The sequence below is a fragment of the Balaenoptera ricei genome, chromosome 12 (genome assembly GCF_028023285.1).
Source record: "Balaenoptera ricei isolate mBalRic1 chromosome 12, mBalRic1.hap2, whole genome shotgun sequence".
NCBI classification, from domain to species: Eukaryota; Metazoa; Chordata; class Mammalia; order Artiodactyla; family Balaenopteridae; genus Balaenoptera; species Balaenoptera ricei.
In genome coordinates, this window is record NC_082650.1 from 44623935 (window position 1) to 44650532 (window position 26598).

At 35.0% G+C, this 26598-nt stretch overlaps 1 protein-coding gene and 1 pseudogene across 1 annotated transcript; both read right to left on the minus strand.

The window, feature by feature from the left end:
• Positions 1-7515: 7515 nt before the first annotated feature.
• On the minus strand, positions 7516-8868 carry LOC132376083 (N6-adenosine-methyltransferase non-catalytic subunit-like; annotated as a pseudogene).
• Positions 8869-10084: 1216 nt separating this feature from the next.
• On the minus strand, positions 10085-25744 carry LOC132376307 (amine sulfotransferase-like). Its single transcript, XM_059941977.1, has 6 exons — positions 25603-25744; positions 23554-23762; positions 20627-20753; positions 19585-19679; positions 11629-11815; positions 10085-10206 (listed from the first exon to the last, which is right to left on the minus strand). The coding sequence occupies exons 1-6, from the start codon at positions 25742-25744 to the stop codon at positions 10085-10087; spliced, it is 882 nt and encodes a 293-aa protein (XP_059797960.1).
• Between the last annotated feature and the right edge of the window lie 854 nt (positions 25745-26598).

A 26598-nucleotide genomic window follows, 5' to 3' on the forward strand; every position in this document is an offset into this window, starting at 1 on the left:
TTGAAAGTCAAATAGAAGCTTCTGACCAATTTCCCATCACCATTTATTGAATAGACTGCCATTTCCCCATTGTATATTCTTGGCTTCTTTGTCGTAAATTAATTGACCATATATGTCTTGGTTTATCTCTGACCTCTGTATTCTGTTCCACTGATCATTGTGTCAGTTTTTATACCAATATCATAATTTTTTATTATTAGAGATTTGTAATATAGTTTGAATACAGGAAGTGTGATACTTCCAGCTTTGTTGTTTTTTCTCAAGATTGCTTTGGCAATTGCCGGCTATTGTGGTTTCATACAAATTTTAGAAATGTTATTCTATTTCTGAAAAAAGTAAGTAAAGTTTTCAATTGTATTGAATTGGTAGATTGTATTGGTAGCATGGACTTTTTGAAATATTAATTCTTTCAGTCCATTAGCATGCAATATCTTTTTATTTATTTGCGTCATTTTTTATTTCTTTTAGCAATGTCTTATAGTTTTCAATGTATGGGTGTTCACCTCCTTGGTTTAATTTATTCCTAGGTATTTTATTCTTTTTTTAATTCTTTTTGATGCAATTGTAAATGAGATTCTTTTTTAACTTCTCTTTCTGTTAATTTGTTTCTTGTGTGAAGAAATGCAACATAATTTTGTATATTGATTTTTTATTCAATGCCTCTACTGAATCACCAAAACAACACTTATCAACACACTCTATAAAGTGTTTCCATGATTTCAGTTCTATTACAATGTCTCCCCAAATAAACCAAGCTTAATATCTGCTAAGTCCAGATGGTACCTGTAAAACTAATCTTTTTTTCAAACCTGAACTAATTTTTAATAAATAATTCAATAGTAATGCATTCCATCTCAAAATTCTTTGGAGCTTTTTATTTCTTGTAACCACTCTAAGGATGCCAGTGAACTTCCCCAAGATGTTTGTTTGTTTATATTTTCACCTTAAAACAAGTAAAGATAAAATCAGGGCTCTTAGTTCCTTTTTCACACTGAAGGGCTGTGTTTTTTCTGATTTCATGATAGTAGTGATTCAAATTAATCCTGCAGCTCCTTTTCTGTTAACTGTAATTCAAGTAACATTTCATTTCACGATTTTGTGTGACTCTTCTGCTTCTCTTTCCTTAGCCTGCTCTCATAGAGCTTTACCTTTAGAAGTATAGACAAATTAAGAGCTCAAGGCCCCTTTCTCTTCTTTTTTTTTCCTTATTGTGTAGCATAGGTCTTCCTATAGAATGTTGAGTAAAAGTAGTGATAGCTGGCATCCTTGTCCTGTTCCTCACTATAAATGTCTATTGCATTTGATATTTGTGGTAGTTTTGGTAGGCTCTGTTATCAGGTTAAAGAAGTTCCCTCGTCTCCCTAGTTTATTAGTAGTTTCTATTATGAATTGCTGCTGAATTTTATTGGATGCTTGTTCTGCAGTAATGAGATGATAATTCAGGCTTTCTCTGATATTCTAGTAATAAGAGTGAACTACACTAATAAATGTTTAAAACAATCTTTATGCTTGAAATAAACCCACCTTGGTCATGGTGTATTTTTTAACATTGCTGGATTTGTTTTGCTTATATTTGGTTTAGGATTTTTTCATTAATATGCCATCAACGTTCTGAAAGATGTGTGATGTCAGCAATCTTACAAATGTCACTACTCAACTGATTTACATCCATGATAGATTTGATACAGTTTATAGTGAATCCAGGGGAGACTCACTAATCTCCCCTCCAAGATGAGTAAGAACCCAGCAGGCTGGACTGAGAACTGGTATGCGATGTCTCAAACACCTGGGCAGTTTTAAGGGTAAAGAAAAGATTTAAGATTTTATGGTTGCAATGCTTGACCTAAAACTAAGCAAACTGAGATGTCACCAACTTCTAGGCAGAAAAAAACAATGATAGATGTGCCAAGAATTTTGCAGAGTAAAAGACTCCAGGGATAAAGCAATGTGTTACTACTTTGGGGAAAGTAAACAAGGTCATAATTTTCAAACTAGGTGGTAAAAATAGGGACTGCAGCATGTTCATGAAAATCAAGAATAATCTTTTTTTTTTTTTCTATTGACTTAAACTCCAGTGTATCTTTGAGCAACATTAACCACTCAGTACAACATTGCTTCAATGGCACTAATCAACCCATGTTCTAAAAAAGCACAATTTAAAAATAAGGGGTTTTTTTTTGCAATGTAAGATTTGAGGATAATTTATTTTAATTTAAAATTATTGCATTATTATAGAGAAATATAAAGCAATTAGTGTAATTGAAAGACATATTAGGAATTAGTTCCAACTGAGATAATCTGATAACAAAAATCTTGCTGAGTTTTCAAACATATTTTGTTCCATCTCCTACTAAACATTTATGAAATATCAGCTGTTGGCTCAATATTTGGTTTCTTCATATGTGCCAGCAGACTTGACACCATCTGCATTTCAAACGGCCTTATATCATAGAAATTCATGATATATTTAACTCTTTTCTGATCCTCAAAGGTTCTATAAATGTGGGTAGGCTACTGTCAATGTCTAGAACAGGCACGTCTGTACATGTGTATTACCAAACCAGAGTGAAGACTGAAACACGTGTCCCACTCTTCAAACTTACCAGATTTTAGACATGTTATAGTAAAGACATTATCATCTCTAATTTCAAAATCATCTAGATTTGTTAATCCCTTTGAATTTTCTACATAGACTATCACGTCATTTGCAAATGACATGATTTTCCAATCTATATACTTTTTCTTGCCTTTTCTTGCTTTATCGTCCTAGCTAGGCTTTTCCAGTACTATGCTGAATAAGAGTGTTGAGAATGGACTTAAATATCCAATTACTATTACAGTTTTGCTGACATATGTTTGGATATTTATCTCATGCATCAAAGCTACTGAGCAGTATGCTACCTTACTGACTCCTTTGGTTTTGCTCCAGAACATGCCCTAATGGCTGTGGTTTAGACTGGCAATTATTTAATTGAGTTGAGGTATTGTATTAGTTTCCCAGGGATGCTGTAACAAAATACTGACGTACAGATGGCTTAAAGCAAGAGGAATTTATTGCCTCACAATCTGGATCTAGAAGTCCAAAATCAAAATGTCAGTTAGGGACATACTCTCTTTAAAACCTGTAGGAGAGAATCCTTCCTTGCCTCTTCTAGGTTCTGGTGTTTGGCGGCCATTTTTTTGCATCCTTTGGCTTATAGATGCATCACGCCAAACTTAGCCTCTGTCATCACATGACTGTCTTTAACCTAGTGTCTTTCCTCTTCTCATGAGCACATTAGTATTATTGGATTAGATGCCCTTCTTACTCCAGTATTTGAAAAACAAACTAATTACATCTACAATGACCTTATTTCATATAATGTCACATTTGAGGTAAGGGAGTTTAGGACTTACACATATGCTTTAAGGATAATTCAGCCATAATAAGTATAATAGATTTTTTCCCCTGTCCATCTCATCCTCTCTAGGATGTTACAGCTTTCTATATGCTGTGTTTGTACTCCATGGCTATTTTGCTTGGACCATAGGTTGACTGCTCAGGGAAGCCTAGTGACCAAACCTACGCCATTCAGTTTCTCTTCCTGAATTTGAATTCAACAACAGCTATCTTTTTTTGTTGCTTGAACTGAGAAAATTTGTGTTGCAGAGTCCAAGCTCATACCACTCAACATAACAAGCCAATAAATGGAGAGGAGGTGTTGGGACAAGGAATAGCAACTTTATTCAGAAAGCCAGCAGACTGAGAAGTTGGCATACTAGTGTCCCAAAGAACCATCTTACCCAAGTTAGAATTCAGGCTTCTTTTATACTAAAAGGGGAGGAAGGGTAGTTGGTTATTGCAGACTTCTTGGTGCTCACCCGACCCCAGAGAGGACATGATAATCCTTTGCTCTTGCAGCTGTCCATATATGTCTGGTCACATGTTCCTATAAACCTTCAACAAGACAAATGTTATTTTCTGTTCTGCATCTTTTTATCTCTATATGAATGAAAAGTGTTTTGTGTTTAAATGTCAAGCCTGGGATGCAGAGCCTTGAGAAAGGGCTATTATGTATATTCAGGCTATAGGCAACATTCTTTTAGACAAAGGTGCAGAGCCAGCATGACTAAGCACAGGCAACAGAGCACAAAGTTTAGAGGTAAAAGAATACCTCCAATGTGGAGTCAAGTTTGTTCTTCTCTGCTACTTTTGGACATAGTATATGACTGCCACCATGCTGAAGCAAAGCCAGTCTTCAGAAACAGAGGGAGAGAAGAATGCGTCCTTCACATGCAGAACAGAGATGAGAGACCATGAAGTTCTAAGACGAGAGAGAGAGAGAGAAAAAAATGTCAAAAAGATATGAATCCCTGACAGTTTCATACTTCTTGGTTCTAGATCTTCAAGAAGTTCAAGAAAATTCTTATTCTGTTGTTCTGTGAATCATTTTAATGAACTACCCTATTTTAAATTAGCTGCTTAGAAGTAGCTTGACCGAGATGCAAGGAGAAAGAGTTTCGAAAATGAGAGAAAATCTCAGATTTAATGTTCTTCACAAAGATGTAAATAGACGTTTTACCTGTGCAATAAAAATAAGCTAATTGCATGCACATGGAAAAGTAGTTAGTTGAAAAAAAGAAATGTAGTGAAAGTAAAATTTAAACTGCAGAAAATTGACTTAACAGATAGGAGTTTGGAAGTTTCCTAGAGAAGAAATTACAGGATTATAGAATGTGACCATTCTTAAGACTTTTGATCCTGTTTCAAAATTGCTATAAAGAACACTTGAACTAGTTTTGTCACAATTTATATGAGACAACATTCATTTTGCCTTACTCTAACATTGAGCATTCCTAGGGTTTTAAACTTTTGCCAGTTATGAATCCCAATGTTTTATCTTTTCTCCAAACTGCAAGGGTTTTTTTCGTCTGGTAGCCCAGAAAATTTTCATGCCTGTGAATTATTTCACAAATTCTATTAATATATGAAAAAATACCGAAAACTTCACAAATTATACATGCACAGTGCAATGTATAGTCACTGTTGGAGTCCAGCTCCAACAGGATCCAGGATCCCCAAAAGGATGGACAGCGTCGGCGATGAACAACAGGAAGGAGACTGAGACTCGTGGACTCAGCCAAGTCAACAGGAAGGAGACTGAGACTCGTGGACTCAGCCAAGTAAAAAAATAGCACCATCTCGTGCTTTCTTTATTTCATATACTCATATATAGATTACAGTAGAATTACATAAATCATTAACATACATTGTAATATTATTGTTTTGAGTCGAAAGAATGAATCATTTTGAACCCACAAAGATTTCCTTAAAAGATTACATAAACCATACCTTTTAGTTTCTAGATTTTCTCATAAGATAAATTCCAAGGTTACCATTACGTACAGCACATGTTCTAAGAATTATTCTTGGTGGTTAACCAACCTTAACACCTAAGTCTAAATATATCCTTATATTCTATATATCCTTAGCCCCCGCATAGCTTTTCCTACTTGGACATTCCTTTTTTATAATGCCATAAAAATATCTAAAATATATTTTACAATTTCTATTTTGAATATTGTTACTCAAAGGCAGTTTAATATAGCAACAAACAATATTAGGATCCCAATAATCTATTAAAGAATAACTTTCCAAATCATTTCTATTTGTCCCTAATCTAGAACATATCTGTTCACCAGTTAATTGATCAAATATCATTAAACTACCATTAATATTGAACCACAAATTATTATTACCATCATAAACACCCTCATATGGCCGTATCTCTAGGGAGGATGGTGTTTTCCAAAGAAACATTTCCCTATGTCCAGATTTAGTCACTGTTTCCCAATGTCCCTCTTTAGGTACCGGGCCTTGCCAAACAGTACTCAAAGGGGAAGTCAGGAAATCTAAGATTTTTCCTTGGGGCAAATCCTGCCACACTTAAATTTACATATATAGAAATTATAAGTATTGCTTTTACGAGGAGTGTAGTCCACCTTCCACGTGTGGTTCCGCCTTGCAGTTCCGCACTGGAGCGCCCCATGACCTTGTCATGGCGTTGCAGCGTCTGGATGGCTTCCAACAAGTCACAGTGTCTACACCTGTGGAGCCAGCACTAAGATCAAGAAGCAGAATATTACCAACACCCTAGGAATGCTCTCATTTGCCTGGCCAGTTATACCATCTCCCAAAGAGAACCAACTCTCCTTCTAAACCCATAAATTAATTTTACCTATTTTTTAATCTTATATAATGAAGCATGAAATCAGTGTCTGGTTTTTTCCACTGAGTAGTATGTTTCTGAGATTCATGAATGTTTTCAAGTAGTGTAATTCACGCATCCTTACTGTTTCTCCTTTTATGAAATGTCACAATTTACTTATTCATTTTACTGTCACGAACATTGGATTCTTTCCATTTGTTGGCTATTATGGACGATGGTGCCTTCAAGTATCAATGATTGTGAATTTACTAAATTTTTTCTTTTCAGTCTCTTCCAATTTTTTTTAAAGGTTTAAAGTTTCATTAGAAAAATCATACACAAAATAAAAAATATATTTATCAAGAACAATAATGGCATTATTTCATTCAGCAAATTCATTTAAAATATGAGTTACAGTATAGAAAGAGAAATGACAACATAAAGTCTCACACAACTAACTGATCTGGAAAACCAGTCCCTTAAAAGGCACTGTAGTTCCATTTTCCAAGCTCTCTTCTTAAGTTGAGGGTCTTCTGTAATTGGTTTTACATTGTTTTCTCCATAACAAGTTTAAAGATGCATGTCATTTCCTCATTACCAAGTACTTTATTCCCCAAAATGTTTAAACCATGTACCTGATAACCAGGTGTCTCTGTTGCCTCCAATTCTATTATTTTGTTAAGGAATATGAAACTGTTTTGAAACTCAATCCAAGATCAAGTCCATACCAAAGTTCTAGCACTTGGATATTTGTCCTTGTTCGCTTTTTAGGAAGTTTGATTACAGTCATCAGTAGCTGCACAACTGAGATTATAATGAGTATTTCTTTTTTCTCGTTGTAATGTCTGCCTACTAGGTTCTACCTCTTCCCTGCCCACCCCTGGGAGCTCCACCTCCCCAATCAGATTTAGATTTGGGAGGAGGTGATTTTGTTCCAAGTCTCTCAATTTCTTCTGTGGTCAAATTATATGAGTTATTTAAGATTTTTCAAAAAGGAAGAAAAAAGAAGTCTCCTTTTATTGTTTCAACAAGAAAATATTAAAAGCCTAAGAGAAGTTTACCATCTGTCCCAACTCCATTCCATCAAGGCTCTCAAACAGCTTCCCACTTGCTGTGACAGCAGTGGCAGGATGCCCATTATCAACTACTGTCAGCACTAGTATGATAATCCAGATTGGGTCTTTTTCACTGCTCACTTTATTTCTAAAAAGCAAAAGCCTTTGTAATTAGTTGAAATCTATCAGAATAAATTCAGTCTCTGAAAGTGAAGGTATTTGTGTTGTTCCATTCTGTTCGGTTACATGCACATGACAAAAGACAGGATGACTCATTTATTCTGGACAAAACCAGACAGTGACAACTGCAGCGGAGGTTGGCTAAAATATTCCTGCAGTTTGGAGAAACTAAAGCAAAGTGCTTTAGTTCCACCTCTTCCTCCTCCTCTGGGAGCTCCACCTCCCCGATCAGATTTAGATTTGGGAGGAGGTTATTTTGGTCTAAGTCTCTCAATTTCTTCTGTACATCCAGTCAAGTAAGAATTTGGGGCACTGAAGTAGGATGCATACATTTCTGCATTGTAGTTGCTATTTGTAAGAGTTGGTCCAGCTGCAAGCCAGCCTGGTCGAATTGTACTATCTCTTCCAAATAAATGAAGGCGTCTTCTACCAAGACAAAAAAGTTCAATTATATGAAAAATTTCTACGGGCTTTTCTATATTGCCAATTTCAGGTTCTTCTGTGATAATCAAGTCAATGTCAACATTAGCATGAATGAAGTCCCACCTGTGCTACGCTTAACAGTTCCTTTGATCCCCATAAGGCAGTGTTCCTTTGTTCTCTGGAAGACAGCCTTTGGATCTAAAGTCTTAGTCTTCCCAGGATTATTTTTATTGGTTTTAGTCCAACAAATATCTTCACATCTGTAACCCTACTTGCATAAACACACTCTTCCAAGGTCCAATCTCTCCCCAGAACCACACCAGAGAAAAATAAATGATCGAGGTGCTGCAATCTCATCAATTTCTAACTTCATGATATCACCCCAAGACCAGCATTTTTCATTAGCAGTGATGCCAGTCTCTCTGTAATATTCTTCTAAAGGGGGTTCAAGAAGAATCACATCAAATTTGGGTGTTAGTTCTCTGATGTCAAAGGCTTCTATATCTGCTTGTAAGTACATAAGAGGAGTGTTAGATTTATCTATTAACTCATCCTTCAGCCTGATAAGCTCCCTCAGTTTAGGGTATTCTTCAAATCTGTCAGCCAAACCTACATCTCTGATGAAATTTTGAGGTCTATGTCCAGTGTCTACAAAATGTTGGCAGTAATCATTATGGGGATTTAAACTCTGTGTTCCCTTAAGAAAAGTACTAGAATCTTTGTAAATCTCTTCTTCATATGGCAAATTCTCTTCCTCCTGTTGCATTTCTAATTCATCCTTACATTCTTCCATTTTGTCTTTATCTGTCTCTCCTTCATCCTGATACTTAACGTTTTGCATTTGGAGCAGAGGTATCATAGGAAGCCCTGCAAGTTTCTCTTGTTTCAGCAATTTCTCTCTGCTCGTCTTTGCTATTTAACACAGCACCTAAACTGGCAGCACTTTCAGCTCCCAACTGCTGCGCCAGAAGCTGTCGCGGTAACTTCTGCCGCTCCCGGATCTCCTGCAAGTGGCTGCCCATGTCTCAACACTTGTTTTCCACTACCTCGAAAACTTGGCAATTAGTGGATGAATCCCCGTCCAATTTTTCCTCGGAGACTGTGGAACACAAAATTCTCCAGGAGTTTCAGGCGACGTGTACCCAGTATTTTTTCAATAGGTGTTTCCTCTTCCAATGTATTTATGCTTCACAAGTTTTTCGCCATTTGGGAATTACAAACTCATTCAGCTATATTTTTCTAGTTCTTCAAAATGATTTTATCTTAAATATTTAACTTTTTTTTTTTTTTTTTGGTTTTTTTGTGTTTTGTTTGTTTGTTTGTTTTTAAGCAAGGGATACTTTTTTTTAAAATTTATTTATTTACGGCTGTGTTGGGTCTTCGTTTCTGTGCGAGGGCTTTCTCTAGTTGTGGCAAGTGGGGGCCATTCTTCATTGCAGTGCACGGGCCTCTCATCATCGCGGCCTCTCCTGTTGCGGAGCACAGGCTCCAGACGCTCAGGCTCAGTAATTGTGGCTCACGGGCCTAGCCGCTCCGTGGCAATGTGGGATCTTCCCAGACCAGGGCTTGAACCCGTATCCCCTGCATTGGCAGGCAGACTCCCAACCACTGCACCACCAGGGAAGCCCTTAACTATTAAATACACTTTGAATTCGTTTATTGAGTGACATGTTATGAATACATCTATTTTTAATCCAAATAGTTAAATAATTGCACCATTACATGAAGTAATCCACCTTTGAAACTTCGATCTTCAGTGCAAATTTTGTGATCTCATAAATTATTAACAGATGCATGTGTTTACATGTGTTTTCTTTATTTCAACACTCATACTGATTTTAAACCAAAGAATTAATGTTTAATTAGAAGAAAGAAAGGACTTTTAATGTTGATTAATTCTAAATGTAATTATAGATAAAGAAAAAATACAGTCAACAGAAATCTCAATCATTTGAGAAATCTCAATCTCAAATCAAAAGACATGTAGAATTCATTTTGCATGCTATTTTTCCTTTTGTCATATTGGCTACCAATGCCGAATATTACTCAAATCATTTTAATTTAAAATGTTCAAAATGTCCATCAAACTCATGGCAACTAATGTAAGTACAGCTTACTCATTTTGGTTATTAATGAAGTCGTATAATTAACATTTATGTGAGCAGTGCAAATTAGTATGTATATTTAAAATATGCTTTCTGGCTAGTAGATTTTTTATGTGATTGTTATACACTGATTCTACTCCTCATTTATATCCCAGATGAACTTCAAGGGAAAATCTTTCATCTTCATTTGGAATATTCTGTCAAATCTTTCATTTTGCTCCACGGTCAAGTGATGTTTCCAGTCTCCGATGGTACCTAGTGAGATAAGCACATGGACAGCACTTGGTGAGGAGATAGCACTATCAGGACAAAAGTTTCCTGCAACCCACTCTAATCTGTTCTCCAAGGCAAGCTAAAGGTCTATCTGTTAGTTCCCCATGGGGCTTGATACCTTACTTTTTTCTTATACAGGGTTGAGCTAAGAAAAAATCTTAGGATGCAGTAACAGAAAATAGAGTTATCGTCCACTTCCTTATGTATTAGACTTCCACCAGCCACGGCATTAAATTATAGCCTTTCCTTAGAAGGAAAAATAAAGCTAAAATACATGAAGAGATTAGAATATTTGAAAATATTTCAGTAAGTGCCAGGCACCACACTTGGCAAACTACATCTATCATGAATATAATTCTTAACCAACACTTCAAGATAAGTACTACTTCATTAAAAAAATTGGACCCAAGTGTTTTCAAGTAATGAAATCAAAGTCACAGAGGTTGGCCAGAGCTGCCATTGCTGCAGTTTTATATGACAAAAGTTTGAAACCATCATTATTAAGACAATTTTACAATGAAGATTAATAATTTGGCATTTTTAAGGTATCAGATTTTCTTATGTAAAGGTTATTGTTGGAATGTGGAATAGTAAGCAAGCTTTTATGGGCATGAAAAATGCTTTATATGTAATCTAATTGAGCAATGAGAAGTGAAAGCTGATGATACATGGGACAAAAGAAGAAATATCAATATCTACATCAATTTCAATAAGATCTTTAGATAATTAAGATCAATCAATGCCCATCACATAATGCTAACTTATGAATATTTTAGGGAATAAAATAGGAATAAATTAGAGAAGTACCCATTAAGTTTTAGAATGATGTACATTAAAAGATTAAATTAAAAAAATTTTGAGGTTAACGAGTATCAGAAGTAAAATACTTTCTTTCTTAACAACTCCTGGCATGTTATAGGAGCACAATAAAAATGTATAACACGTTGTTGAATAATTGAATAGCAGATTAGGTTAATGGGGTATCAGTCTACTTTTGACAATGAAGGAAATCTAACACATGAGGAAATTACAAGAGTTCAAACCCCATCTCTCAAAACAAAATACATGTTAACTTTACTTCTAGGATGTTCTAGGAAAAATAAAACAAAGACTTGCAGCTATTCTGGTCACATCTATCCTTTGCCTCCGGATAAGACTTGGTAACACATTTTCAAGAGTAGGGTCACTTGTACTAGAAGGAAAGAACCTAATATTTATAAGTCAGAGTGGTTCTGTTTCCAGGGATACTTTTAGAGGCTATTTTCAGTTAGAATCTTTGGTCCTCTCTAGGGCCCAGATGGCAGTGCTCGGAAAGAAATGTTGGAAGCACTCCTTAATTAATCTAGGGGCCAAGGAGTCAAGAAAACGTTCAACATTTTGCTCCTCTTAACAACTGAGCATCACCTTTGCGCAAGAAATCTCCTTCATTTGTTCTTGTCCAGTTTTCAGATTTTAGAATATAATCGTAATTTGCTTGTGGATCAAGCTTCATGTTCTGAAATGTAGCCTGGTTCACAACAGCATCCAAGTCCTCTTCATTCAGTTCTTTTTCAAGAAAACTGCTGATTTTAAGCACAGAACTTCTGAGATCCTGAAAAAATTGTGTGTATAAGAGTCTATTAATCCTATAAGGAATACATGAGTTACAGACCAACATCTTTATCACATATTGGAAAACTGAAAGTGCTTGGGGTTATTCTAAGTCTAAAGTTTGACGAGAATATATCACTACCTTATTTGTTCTTTGAAAATGAGTGCTCTGGTTGTCAGCTCTGTTAGAGCATCCTACTGTTTGATTTTATAAGGAGAACTCAGCTCAGTTCATTCAAATAACCAACACTATTAGGATAGCTAATAAGTTTAAGAAACTGTGCTAGATGCTGGAGAAGGTTAAGAGAATAATAACATGCTATCTGGGTTCATTAAGAATCCACAGTATCATGAGGAGTAGAGTCAAGCAAGTAATTAAATACCATGGGCACAAGAAAGAAAAGCCCAGGTCTGGATGGCTTCTTTGGTGACTTCTACAAAACATTTAAAGAATTAACACCAATACTCATCAAACTCTTCCAAAAAATTGAAAAAAAGGGAATACTTTCAAACTCATTAAATAAGGAGCATTATCCTGATACCAAAGCCAGAAAAACACTATGGGAAAAGAAAATTAAAGACCAATATCACAAAAGATAAAAATGCAAAAATCCTCAACAAATTACTAGCAAAATAAACCAACAACACATTAAGAGAATTATATACCATGATCAAGTGGGATTTACTCCTGTGATGCAAGCAAGGTTAAACATATGATAATCAATAACGTAATGCCACATTTACAGAAAAAAGATAAAGAAACGTCATGATTATCTCAACTGATGAAGAAAAAGCATTTGACAATATCCTTCACCTTTTCGTGACAAAACACTGAATGAAGGAAGAATAGAAGGAAACTACCTCCACCTAAAAGGTCATATATGAATTACCTACTACTAATATTGTACTCAATGGTGACAGACTGGAAGATACTTTGCAACGATCAAGAACAAGGCACTTTTTTTCAACACAGTACTGGAAGTCCAAGCCAGAGCAATTAGGTAAGAAAAAGAAATAACCGGCATCCAAACTGGAAGAGAAGTAAAATTATTTCTCTTCACAGACAATATGATTTTATACATAGAAGACCCTAAGATTCTGCAAAACAAACTGTTAGGACTAATATACAAATTTTAAAATGCTGCACAGTATAAAACCAACAGGCAAAAGTCAGTCGCTTTTCTATATAATAACAAAGAAAAATCCAAATGGAAATTTTTTTAAAATTCCATTTACAAGTTCAGCAAAAAGAAAAAAATACTTAGGAATAAATTTAACAAAGAGGTGAAAGATTTGTGTACTCAGAACTGCAAGTCACTGAAAAAAAAATTAAGGAAGACACAAATAACTGGACCAACATCCAATGTTGATGAATTGGAAGACTTAATAATGTCAAGATATCAATACTACCCAAAGTGATTCACAGATTCAATGCAGTCCTTATCAATATCCCAGTGACATTTTGCACATAGAAAATTTCTTCTAAAATTTATGTGGAATCTCAAGGGACCCTGAAAGTCTAAAGCAATCGTGAAAACAGAGAGGAAAGTTGGAGGCATCAGACTCCTGAGTTCAAAACTTACCACAAAACCACATTTATCAAAACAGTGTGGTGCTGACATAAAGTCAGACAGATAGGTCAATGGAACAGAATGTACAGCCCAGAAAGAAACCCCTACATATAAGATCAAATGAATTTTGAGAAGGGTACCAAGATCATTCAATGGAGAAAGGACAGCTTTTTCAATAAATAGTTTTGAGAAAACTGAATGTCTACATGCAAAAGGATAACTATGGTATGCTATTTATACCATTTACAAAAATTAACTCAGAATGAATTAGGCTTAAATATATTTCTCCAAGGATAATATATAAAAAATATATAAGCACATAAAAAGATACTCAACATTATTAATCACTAAGGAAACATAAAACAAAAACCACAATGAGATACTTCACAAGGACTAGAATGGTTATTATTTAAATAAATAAATAAATAAAATAACAAGTGTTGATGAAGATGTGGAGTAATTAGAAATACCTCATGTACTACTAGTAGGAATAAAATGGTGCAGTCAGTATGGAAAATAGTATGAATAGTATGGGGGTTCCTCAAAAAAATAAGTATATAATTACGATATCATCCAACAATTCCACTTGTGGGTATAAACCCACAAGAATTCAAAAGAGGGGGTCAGATAGTTGTCACACACGTTTGTGGCAGCATTATTCACAATTGCCAAAAGGTAGAAGCAATCCATGTGTCCATCAATGGATGAATGAATAACAAAATGTGGCATAGAGATACCACAATGGAATATTATTCACCCTTCAAAAGAAAGGAAAATCTGACATATTCTACAACCTGGATGAATCTTGATGACATTATGCTAACTAAAATAGGCAAGTCAAAAAAATTAAATACTAGTCTACTCACATGAGCTACTGAGTTGTCATATTTGTAGTGACAGAAAATAAAATGGGGCTAAGAGATGGGAGAAGGGGGACTGATTGTCTTGGAATACAGTAGCAGTTTTTCAAGATGAAAAAACTCTGGAGATGGATGATGGTGATGGTTGCAAAACGATGTGAAGACACTTAATACCACAGAACTGTACACTTAAAATGGTTAAAGGGCTAAATTTTATGTTATAGATATTTTGGCACAATAAAAATAAATACACTGGTGGGAAAAACTGGAAACAGAAACACCTTGTGCAATGGTAGCATATAGGAAAGTGAGATAAATTTATCTTGGAGAGATTTGAGCAATTTTCAGGAAGAAAAAACATTTCTTCCAATTGAAGATAGAAGGACAAGAAATGTCCCTAGAAAAGCGGGAAAATTCCTTTCTGAGTTTGAGAGTAAGTCCCAAACTAAAGAAACTTGAAAAGCCTTTTATATTCAACAAGTATTGAACTTCAATATGCTTGGTACTTGATAGATTCACAAAAATGTAACTAAAAAGGTAGGTTGGAAACAGGATAAATGGCCTTGTAAGCTTGATGTGTACTTTAGTATTTATATTTTGGGTAAATGGTATTTCCTTTTAGTTAGTGGAAGAGGTTGAGTGGGATGGGGTAATTAAAATAACAGAATCTTAGTTATCGAATTATTTCTACAAATAATTTCTATATAAAATAACTAGCATACAATCAAGATACATGAAAAGCTAATACAATGTAAACCCAATCAAAAAATGGGCAGAAGACCTAAATAGACATTTCTCCAAAGAAGGCATACAGGTGGCCAACAGGTACATGAAAAAATGCTCCACATCACTAATTATTAGAGAAATGTAAATCAAAACTACAATGAGGTATCACCTTCCACCAGTCAGAATGGCCATCCTCAAAAAGTCTACAAATAATAAATGCTGGAGAGAGTGCGGAGGAAAGGGAACCCTCCTACACTGTTGGTGGGAATGTAACTTGGTGCAGCCACTATGGAAAACGCTATGGCAGTTCCTTAAAAACTAAAAATAGAGTTACCATATAATCCAGCAATCCCACACCTGGACATATATCCAGAAAAGACAAAAACTCCAGTTTGAAAAGATGCATGCACCCCAATGTTCATTACAGCACTAATTACAATAGCCAAGACATGGAAGCAACATGAGTGTCCAGCAACAGATGAATAGAAAAAGAAGATACAGAATATATATACAGTGGAATATAACTTGGACATAAAAAAGAATGAAATATTGCCATTTGGAGCAACATGGATGGACCTAGAGATTATCATACTAAATGAAGTAAGCTACACAGAGAATGACAAATATTATATGATATCACTTATATGTGGAATCTAAAAAATAATACAAATGAACTTATTTACAAAACAGAAACAGACTCACAGACATAGAAAACAAACTTATAGTTACCAAAGGGGAAAGGGTGAGAGAAGGATAAATATATATACATATATATATGTAAAACTGAATCACTTTGCTATGTACATGAAACAAACACAAGGTTATAAATCAACTATACTTCAATTTAAAAAGATACTACAGCATAGCCAGAAACAAGCAGAAATGAAGATAACAGAAATTTAATGAAGTTATTACAGATACTTCAATTATCTGAAAGAATATTTAACTTACTACACTTATGATATTCAAGGTATAAAAGACAAAAATTAAAATTTGACAGAAACATGGATACTAATAAAAAATAACATAGCCAATTTAAAAAAGATCCCAATTGATGAATATAAATGAAGACCTTGGTGAATAATTTTAATAGTAGACTAGACTCAGATGAATAGAGAGACAGCAAACTGGGAGCTAGGGACAAAAAAACACTTAACAAATGGTACATAATGTTCAGACTATACTACAAAGCTACAGTAATCAAGACAATATGGTGCTGGCACAAAAACAGAAACATAGATCAATGGAACAGGATAGAAAGCCCAGAGATAAACCTATACACATATGGTCACCTTATCTTTGACAAAGGAGGCAAGAGTATACAATGGAGAAAAGACAGCCTCTTCAATAAGTGGTGCTGGGAAAACTGGACAGCTACATGTAAAAGAATGAAATTAGAACACTCCCTAACACCATACACAAAAATAAACTCAAAATGGATTAAAGACCTAAATGTAAGGCCAGACACTATCAAACTCTTAGAGGAAAACATAGGCAGAACACTCTATGACATCAATCACAGCAAGATCCTTTTTGACCCACCCCCTAGAGAAATGGAAATAAAAACAAAAATAAACAAATGGGACCTAATGAAACTTGAAAGCTTTTGCACAGCAAAGGAAACCATAAACAAGATGAAAAGACAACCCTCAGAATGGCAGAAAATATTTGCAAATGAAGCAACTGGCAAAGGATTAATCTCCAAAATTTACAAGCAGCTCATGCAGCTCAATATCAAAAAAACAAGCAACCCAATCCAAAAATGTGCAGAAGACCTAAATAGACATTCCTCCAAAGAAGATATACAGATTGCCAACAAACACATGAAAGGATGCTCAACATCACTAATCATTAGAGAAATTCAAATCAAAACTACAATGAGGTATCACCTCACACCAGTCAGAATGGCCATCATCAAAAAATCTACAAACAATAAATGCTGGAGAGGGTGGGGAGAAAAGGGAACCCTCTTGCTCTGCTGGTGGGAATGTAAATTGATACAGCCACTATGGAGAGCAGTATGGAGGCTCCTTAAAAAACTAAAAATAGAACTACATATGACCCAGCAATCCCACTACTGGTCATATACTCTGAGAGAACCATAATTCAAAAAGAGTCATGTACCACAATGTTCATTGCAGCTCTATTTACAATAGCCAGGTCATGGAAGCAGCCTAAGTGTCCATCGACAGATGAATGGATAAAGATGATGTGGCATATATATACAATGGAATATTACTCAGCCATAAAAAGAAACGAAATTGAGTTATTTGTAGTGAAGTGGATGGACCTAGAGTCTGTCATACAGAGTGAAGTAAGTCAGAAAGAGAAAAACAAATACCGTATGCTAACACATATATATGGAATAAAAAAAATGGTTATGAAAAAACTAGGGGCAGGACAGTAATAAAGATGCAGACTAGAGAATGGACTTGAGGACACAGGGAGGGGGAAGGTAAGCTGGGACTAAGTGAGAGAGTGACATGGACATATATACACTACCAAATGTAAAACAGATAGCTAGTGGGAAGCAGCCGCATAGCACAGGGAGATCAGCTCGGTGCTTTGTGACCACCTAGAAGGGTGGGATAGGGAGGGTGGGAGGGAGGCGCAAGAGGGAGGAGATATGGGGATATATGTATATGTATAGCTGATTCACTTTCTTATAAAGCAGAAACTAACACACCATTGTAAAGCAATTACACTCCAATAGAGCTATTTCTATCTCCATTTCAACTACATATTGCTGGATCCTTGAGGCCAGGAGGCAGAGATTGTCTCTTCACAGTCACTGTGGTGCTAGGGATAGCACCTCCATCCCCATGAAAAATGTACAAAATCCTCTGAGATAACCTACATGGGCTTTGGGAGCTTCTGATGTAATGCCATTGGAGAACCAGGTATAAACAATGTTAGGTAAAATTATCAAGAAATTTCCAGGGCTTCCCTGGTGGCGAAGTGGTTGAGAGTCTGCCTGCTAATGCAGGGGACACGGGTCCGAGGCCTGGTCTGGGAAGATCCCACATGCCGCGGAGCAACTAGGCCCGTGAGCCACAACTACTGAGCCTGCGCGTCTGGAGCCTGTGCTCCGCAACAAGAGACGCCGCGATAGTAAGAGGCCCGCGCACCGCGATGAAGAGTGGCCCCCGCTTGCCACAACTAGAGAAAGCCCTCGCACAGAAACGAAGACCCAACACAGCCAAAAATATAAATTAATTAATTAATTAATTAATTATTTTAAAAAAAAGAAATTTCCAAGGGAGGTAGTAGACAAGGAAAGGCCTGAAAATCTACATCAACATTGATGGGACTTAATTGCTCGAGAAAATTGGGATCTTTTCTTAGAAAGAGCTTTAAAGCAGAAAAACTTGAGTTGACTAAAGTCTATCTTCCCCAACAGGGGAAATTGAAAGAAGATTCTCTCCCCATTATATACTTTAAAATTGTTTTATTTGAAAGACTGGTGAAAAACCTACATTAAAATACATAAAAAATGAGCTACTTGGTGAAAGGTAAGTTAAAAGAGGTACTTGGTGATAGTATATTGATGACGGAACAGAGAAATATACAAGAGGGTTTCATAGTTTACTCTGTGGTTTCTATGTCCAAATTTTCAATAAATTCTATTGTTTACTAATACTTTTGTTATGAGCACGTTCTTGTGGAGGAACTCAAATATAAAAATAGGGAAGGTATAAGATTTGCATTTTGAGATGATAATTCTGGTTGAAAAATGAAGAATAAACAGAGATGTGCTGAGATTGAAGGTAGGCAAACCGGTTAGGAAGGCTGCTATAAATGATGACCTGAACTAAGGAAGGGGCAGTAGAGATTGAGATAAATTTGCATCTTCCACAAAGGAATCAGAAACAGAATTCACATGACTTGTTAATTGATTGATGAAATGAAGAAGCAAGAGTCAAGGAGGTGATAAGTATGAGGCTGGTTTCTGATTTGGGTCACTTGAGATACAGTGCATTTCATGGGAAGAGAAGCAGCTTCTTAAGTTCTATTTTAAACATGATTTGTTTGAAGTCAAATATTAGATATACAAGTGGGTATATAGAAGACAGGTGTAATATATATGTGCCTGGGCTGATCTGTATATATGGGATTCCATAATTTATTCCCAAACCCACTCCAATCTGGTTTAATGTACTTCATTCTATACGTCATGTAACTAGATTTAACGGACATTTTAAACTTTTGTTTTTACTTCATTTCTCAGCCCTTAAAGATTAAAAAGTTCATAAAAATCATTCTTGACGCACCCAAGTGGCTTCTGTCACCACACACTCTTCTTTTCTTGCTACGTTTCTGATTGTATCTTTTCTGTTACCTGGGTAGGCTTTCTCTCTGTACCCAAACTATTTGTCTTAATGTCTCTCAATTACAGACTCTAGTTCTTTTTTCTCTCTGTCTCCTCTTTCTCCCTTTCTTTCTTCCTCCTCTTTTTCTACCTTTCTCCCTTCCCACTCTCAATTTTATGCACAATCATAGTTTCAGTTATAGTCTATACAGTGATACAAAGATAACTAGGAGAATGCAGTTCATTAACCAAGATAAGAAAGGCTCTCAAAGGAATAATTTTAAAAACAAAACACTCCTCCTACCTTCTTCATCTCCTCATACATCATGAACAAAATATTGAAGTCATGTCTGTGTTCATACCAGCCTCTGATGTGATCAAACCAAAGGCTTCCCATCACTGTGGAAAATTAATGCATAAGAAGGTAAAGATGTTGCACTTATTGAACAGCAAACTACAGTTTTTCTTTTCTGTTCTGGATCATCAAGACAAATCAAGCACCCACCACGGGACTAGATCTATGTTACCTTTTTAAAATGGTGTTTGGGCAAACAAGTACATGGTTTTCACAGAAACCTGCCTTTGCAAGGTACTCTGTGTATGTGAGGAATAGGGAATTCAGAAAAAACAATCTCAAAGAATTCATTTTGAAGATTTCTTTAAGGTAAGCCCCTTCCTTTTCCTACTTCCTCCACCTGAAAACATAAGTCTTTATTTACCCTCTTGTTGCCTATTTTAAGATCTGTGCAGAGCAAGTTTAGCTATTTATTTATATTGGGTTGGCCAAAAAGTTCATTCGGGTTTCTCCATAAGATGTTAGAGAAAAACCCAAAAGAACTTTTTGGCCAACCCAATATTTAGCTAACCTGAATATAATTTTTGAAATGAGTGGGAGCCCTGATTGTACATTCCACAAGCCTCTTGCATCAATTAATCCTCCTCAGTGCTGGAATGAACATTTCACAGCTGCAATATAAGGCGTACCCAAGGGCCATGACAGAGCACAAAAACTTCACCCAACCTAAACATTAGCTATATTGAAACACCTGGATCTAACTTTGGATCTAGCCAGTTTGAATTGCTAGGCCATTTGTAGATCTCTTTTCATTTGGTCAAAATATATCTTTGCAACCTTGACAATCCCCAGAGTGGTCCTGCTGAGGATAGAAAAGCCTTTGGGTGACAGATTAAGTTGACAGACAATAGTGACCGCTTATGTGCAATTCCCCCTTCTATGATTACCCTTCTCCATCTCTCCAAACTTTGTTCCACAGGTTTGAGAATTGTTGACCAAACAGCAACATTGCCTCATAAACATGTTTCCTGAGAAATGAATTAATAGTTACCTTTTCCATCTAGAAACCTTTTCATGAAATGTTCTATGTTATCTGAAGGTTCAAATGTAACTAACCAATTTGAAAAATGAAAATATGAAGTCAAAACATCCTTGGGGTTTCTATAGATGTAAATAATCTGCAGGGGGAAGAGTGAAACAATTTTAACAATTCTTGGTTATCTTAACAGATTTTTTAACATCTACATAGTATTACATCATATGAATGCATAATAATTTATTTTATCTAGGAAAATCATAATGCTGTTTTAGGGAAAGACAACTAATTTCAATAAACGCATAAGAAAAAGGAAAAATGTTGTGGAATTATGAAGGTAACAGGGTCAGATATACTTATAATGGACTTTAATTAAATCTTCAAAAAATTCTGTTGATTTACATTTATAACTACTTGATAACTTAGCAAAAATACCAAAAGCTTCTAAACTTATTTTACAAGACTAGAATAAAAGCAATACTAAAATAAAGATAGAGCAATCGCAAAAAATTAAAGTATATTTTTAAATAATTACAGATAAAAATTTCTGAGTAAAAGAAAACAAAACTCTTCTTGCAGTATGTTAAAACAAGTACTAAACTATAAACAAGTAGGATTTATTCCAGAAATAGAACATTAGTAAATTATTAATGAATTTCATTTCACTGTAAATTGAAGGGAGGTTTGGGGAGGAGGGGAGACGTGGTACCTTCAGATTTGTCAAAAAAGGCATTTTATGTGAGTAGACCTTTTCTGAACAGCAAAAAGAAAAAAAAAAGTAAAACTCCAAGTAAACTAAGAACAGGAAAAAATTATTTCTCAGCATCATGTGCTTCAAAAATCAATTGCAAAACAAAGCAAAACAAAAAAACAAAACTAAGAAAAGATATTAAAAATGCTATAAAGACAAGAGAACAACATTCATCATCACCTCCATTATTCTGTTTTTTTCTGCAGATTTTAACTAAGGAAATAGAAATGCAAATATTGGAAAGTAAAGGAATATAAAATGTATTATTATTTTAAGAAGAAATATATTCCAGGGCTTCCCTGGTGGCGCAGAGGTTGAGAATCTGCCTGCCGATGCAGGGGACACGGGTTCGAGCCCTGGTCTGGGAAGATCCCACATGCCGCGGAGCAACTGAGCCCGTGAGCCACAATTACTGAGCCTGCGCGTCTGGAGCCTGTGCTCCGCAACAAGAGAGGCCGCGACAGTGAGAGGCCCGCGCACCGCGATGAAGGGTGGCCCCCGCTTGCCACAACTAGAGAAAGCCCTCGCACAGAAACGAAGACCCAACACAGCCATAAATAAATAAAAAATAAATAAATAAATAAATAACAAAAGAAAAAACAGCACAAGGAAATCTTTAAAAATATATATATATATATATATTCCAGAGAATATAGGGAAAATTAATAAAACTAATAAGAGAAATTAAGGAAGCCAAATATAATAGTGTACCAAAATCAGTGCCATTTACTTTATAACTAAACAGAAAAAATAATTGTGAAAAAATTACCTGTTCATAATATCCATAAAATAGGAATAAAAAACTTCAACTTCAGGAAAAAAAAATGTGTAAAAAACATGCAGAGAAAAACATAGCACATGAGGTGGGTTTGAAAGTAGACCTGATAAATAGAGCATCAGAATAATGCAGGATGAAATGTTGGAGTACTGCAATGCTAATGATTGTCCTAGAATTAATCTATATAATTGATCAATTCTAATCAATATCTAAATATTATTGAGGGAATAAACGTATTAAAAATAAAGTTGATGGCAATTTGCCTTATCAGTTATAATATGAAGAACTGTCACATATTAAACAGATCGTACCAATTTTGGTATGAAGAATGCAGGATCAGAGGGAGGAACTATGGAAATGTAGTATATCAAAGTGCAGACTTCAAATTAGTAGGAAAGACTAAATACTTAACAACTCATAGATGGTCAACTGGCCAACCCCCTAGCAAATATCATGCAATAGTCGTATTTCAAATCACATGTATTACCAGATATAATTTACAGTGAAATGTAAAAAAATAAATACATAAAGTTAATTAGAAAAAATCTGGAGTGTATTTGCATATATTTTTTTCTTTTGGTGGGGAAATGTTTTCTTGGCAAGACACAAGATCCAGAAGCTATGAAAGAAAGATTGATAGGTTGATTATATAATATTAGAATCATTCAACAATTTGTAAAGGTAAATTGTTAATTGGGAAAATATTTCCCCCATATAAAGGCTTCTGCAAAACAGTAAATAAAAGACAAGCTAGAGAAAAATGGGCAAAGAATATAATAGATATTTCAAGATCTCGAAATATATAAAAAGATGCTCAAACTTATTAAAAACAAAAAGGTTGCAGTGACTTAAGAATGAGATTGCTTTTACCTAGCACACAATCTCTGGTGTGTGAGGAAAAAATCATTCTTGCTATTTGAGAAGTGTGAATTGATACATTATAGAAGGCAAATAGATAATAAGTACCAACACAAAACTTCTGGACACTTTAACCTGAAAATTCTACCTTTAGGAAAGCATTTCATCAGAACAAAAAAGTGCAAAGATCTATGAGAATGTTTATTGCTATATGATATGTTCATTGGCTGCCACCTACCTGTCCATCAATACACATTCAATATTGTGTAGTCATACAGCAAAATCCTACTAAACCATTAAAAGATAGAACTATACATGCTGACATAAAATCATTTTTACTATATGTTACATAATTATACTGCAAACAATGATGTATGGTGACCCAATTTATATATATACTTATAATTTTGTATATATTTTTATTATGTAAAACAAGATTATAAAGACTATAGTAATCACATTTGAAAAGATGTGGATGAATGGGGCTGGAAAACAATATCTGAATAAAGTAATTTTGTCTGTGAAAAATGTCTATAAGCTATTTCTGTGACTTACTTTAGCTTTTTGCTTCTTGAGACCTTTCGGTGCTAAATAATATGGGATGTGGGAAGTGAAGAGACGAGGGGATGGTCTGTTGACATGGTCCACTTTGTGTGAACTGTGTTCCAGGAAGGGGACTCTATCACATGTGTTCACCATTTCACTTCTGTTACGATGGCCTTCAAAATAAATCAAGCTTAATATCTGCTGAGTCCAGATTGTACCTGTGAAAACAAATAATCTTGTTTTCAACTCTGAGTTAATTTTTAATTATAAATGTCAACAGTAAGGCTGTCCTTCTCAAAATTATTTGGAACTTTTATTTCTCTTAATCACTCTAAGGATGCCAATAATTTGCCCAATTTTTTGTTTGTCTGCATTTACATTAAAATTAATGAAGATAAAATCAAGGACTCAGTTCCTTTTTCACGCTGAAGAGCTGTGATGCTTCTGACTCCATGATAGCAGTGATTCAGATTAATCTTTCAGGTCCTCTCTTTCCTGTACTTCAAGTAAAGTCTGTTTCCACAATTTTCTCTGACTACCTTTGTTTCTCTTTCCTTAGTCTCCTTTCTTAGAGTGTTATCTTTTAGAAGACAAGTTAAGAACTCAAGTCCTCTTTTACTTTTTTTGTTTACTTATTGTGTAGCATAAGTCTTCCCACACAATATTGAATAACAGTAGTGATAGCAGGTATTCTTGTCTTGGTCCTGATTTTAAATGTAGTATTTATTTGTATCACTGTTGCACATGATATTGTGGAAATTTTGGTAAACTCTCTTTATCAAGTTCCCTTTTCTCCTTAGTTTGCTAATGGTTTTCATTATGAATGACTGCTGAATTTTTTGAATGCTTTATTGAGATGATAATTCAGGCTTTCTCTTATACTTCAGTAATGTGGGTGAACTACATTAATAATTTTTTAAACCAATCTTGACTCTTGAAATAAACCCACTTTTGTCATAGTGTATTTATGTTTTAACATTGCTAAATGTGTTTTGCTTATACTGGGTTTAGGATTTTTGCATTTTTGTCCATGAAAATACCATCAATGTTCTAAAAGGATGTGAGATGCCAAAAGTCTCACAATGTCACTATGCAACCGATGTACCTACGTGATCGATTTGATGCAATTTATAGTGAATCCTGGGGAGACTCACTAATCTCCTCTCCAAGATGAGCGAGAATCCAGCAAGCTGCACTGGGGACTGGTGTGTTGTGTCCCAAACACTAGACTAGGATTAATGGGAAAAAAAGACTCTTTTATGGACTGCAGTGCTTGACCTAAAACTAAGCAAACTGAGATACCACTAACATCTAATGCAGGGAAAAAAGAGCTCAATCAGATGTGCTCATAAGTTCTGAGAGTGGAAGAATTCAGGGGTAAAGCAATGTGTTACTAATTTGGGGAAAGTAAACAAGGTCATGAGTTTCAAAGTAGATTAAAAGGAAGGGACTGGAGCATTTTCATGAAAATCAGGAATACTTTTTTTATTGCCTTAGACTCCAGTATATCTTTGAACCACATTAAATACTCCATACAACATTGCTTCAATGGCACCAGTCATCCTATCATCCTATGTTCTGAAAAGTGAAATATAAAAAATAAGGCTGGGTTTTTGTCTTTTTTTTTTTTTTGGAATGTAAGATTAAGAGCAATTCATTTTAGTTTAAAATTATTGCTTTATTCTAGGTAAATAAAAAGCAATTAGAGTAATTGAAAAGAATACTAGGAATTAGTTCTGACTGAGATATGATGGTAACAAAAATCTTCCTAGGTTTTTAAATATATTTTCTTCCATTCTCAGACCAAGCCAACAGGTCAGTATTTACCAAGTATCTCCTCTTGGTTCAATATTTGGTCTCTTCATATATTCTAACAGAAATGACAATATATGCATTTCAAATGCATAGAGATTTGATATTTATTTAGCTTTTTGTGATCCTAAACAGTTCTGTAAATGTAGATGGGTTACCATCAATGTCTGGAAAAGGGCACATTTGTACACATGAATTACCAAACCATGGTGAAGACTAAAACAGGTGGCCACTCCTCAAACTTACCAGATTTTGGATATGTAATTATAAACACATCATCATCTCTAATTTCAAAATCATCTAAATGTTCTATAAGGTCAACATCAAGTAAAGAACGTTGAAAATAACAGCCTTTAAAGTTCAGTAAATACGGGTCTGTGTTGTCCATAATTATTCACCTACAAGTAAAAACAGATACAATTATTTCAAAGTTCTGAGTATTTCATAATAACGACTAACACTTCCTGAGTGTTCAGTATGTGCAAAATGTCCCATGTGTATCAACTCATTTAGCATACAAACCACCTTCTCTACATTAAATCATTTACTCTTCACAGCAACCCAAAGTTGCTAAAGGTATTGTTATTACAACTACTTCAAGGATTAAGAAACTAAGATACTAAGAGGTTAAACATCTCTTCCTAAAACCCCATGAATGAGTTATAATCATGATTCCAAACATACAGATAAGAAAATTAAGGCACAAGAGGTTCGGCAAACTGTTCAAGGTGGCCCAGCTGCAGGAGTGATGCCAGACAATTTAGCCAGAGTCCATGCTTTTAATCACTTTATCATATTTTCTTAATACTTTATATTTTTATTCTTACATTTTTTCATTGTTCCAGAAATAGAAAATTCTTTAATTAATACAATTTTAATTTCTGTTTGGTTCTTTTTCTGGAGTATAAATAATCTGCTGTCTGTGAAAGAAGCTTCTGAGGCTTTGAGATCTGATACACTGTTTGAAATGAATTGTGGGAAATGTTTTGCATGAGAAATACTAATTGCATTTACTTTGGAAATGTTCCCTTATATAGTTGCAAGATGTTTTATGGTGATCGTCATATTTTCCAAAAGGAGTTTTTTTATCCGAATTCTGAAATAAATCTAAAAATGAAAGCCCAAAATCAGAAGCAAACTGTCTAAGATACACCTGTTCAAAAATTGGACCAGGGACTTCCCTGGTGGCTCAGTGGTTAAGAATCCGCCTGCCAATGCTGGGGACACGGGTTCAATCCCTGG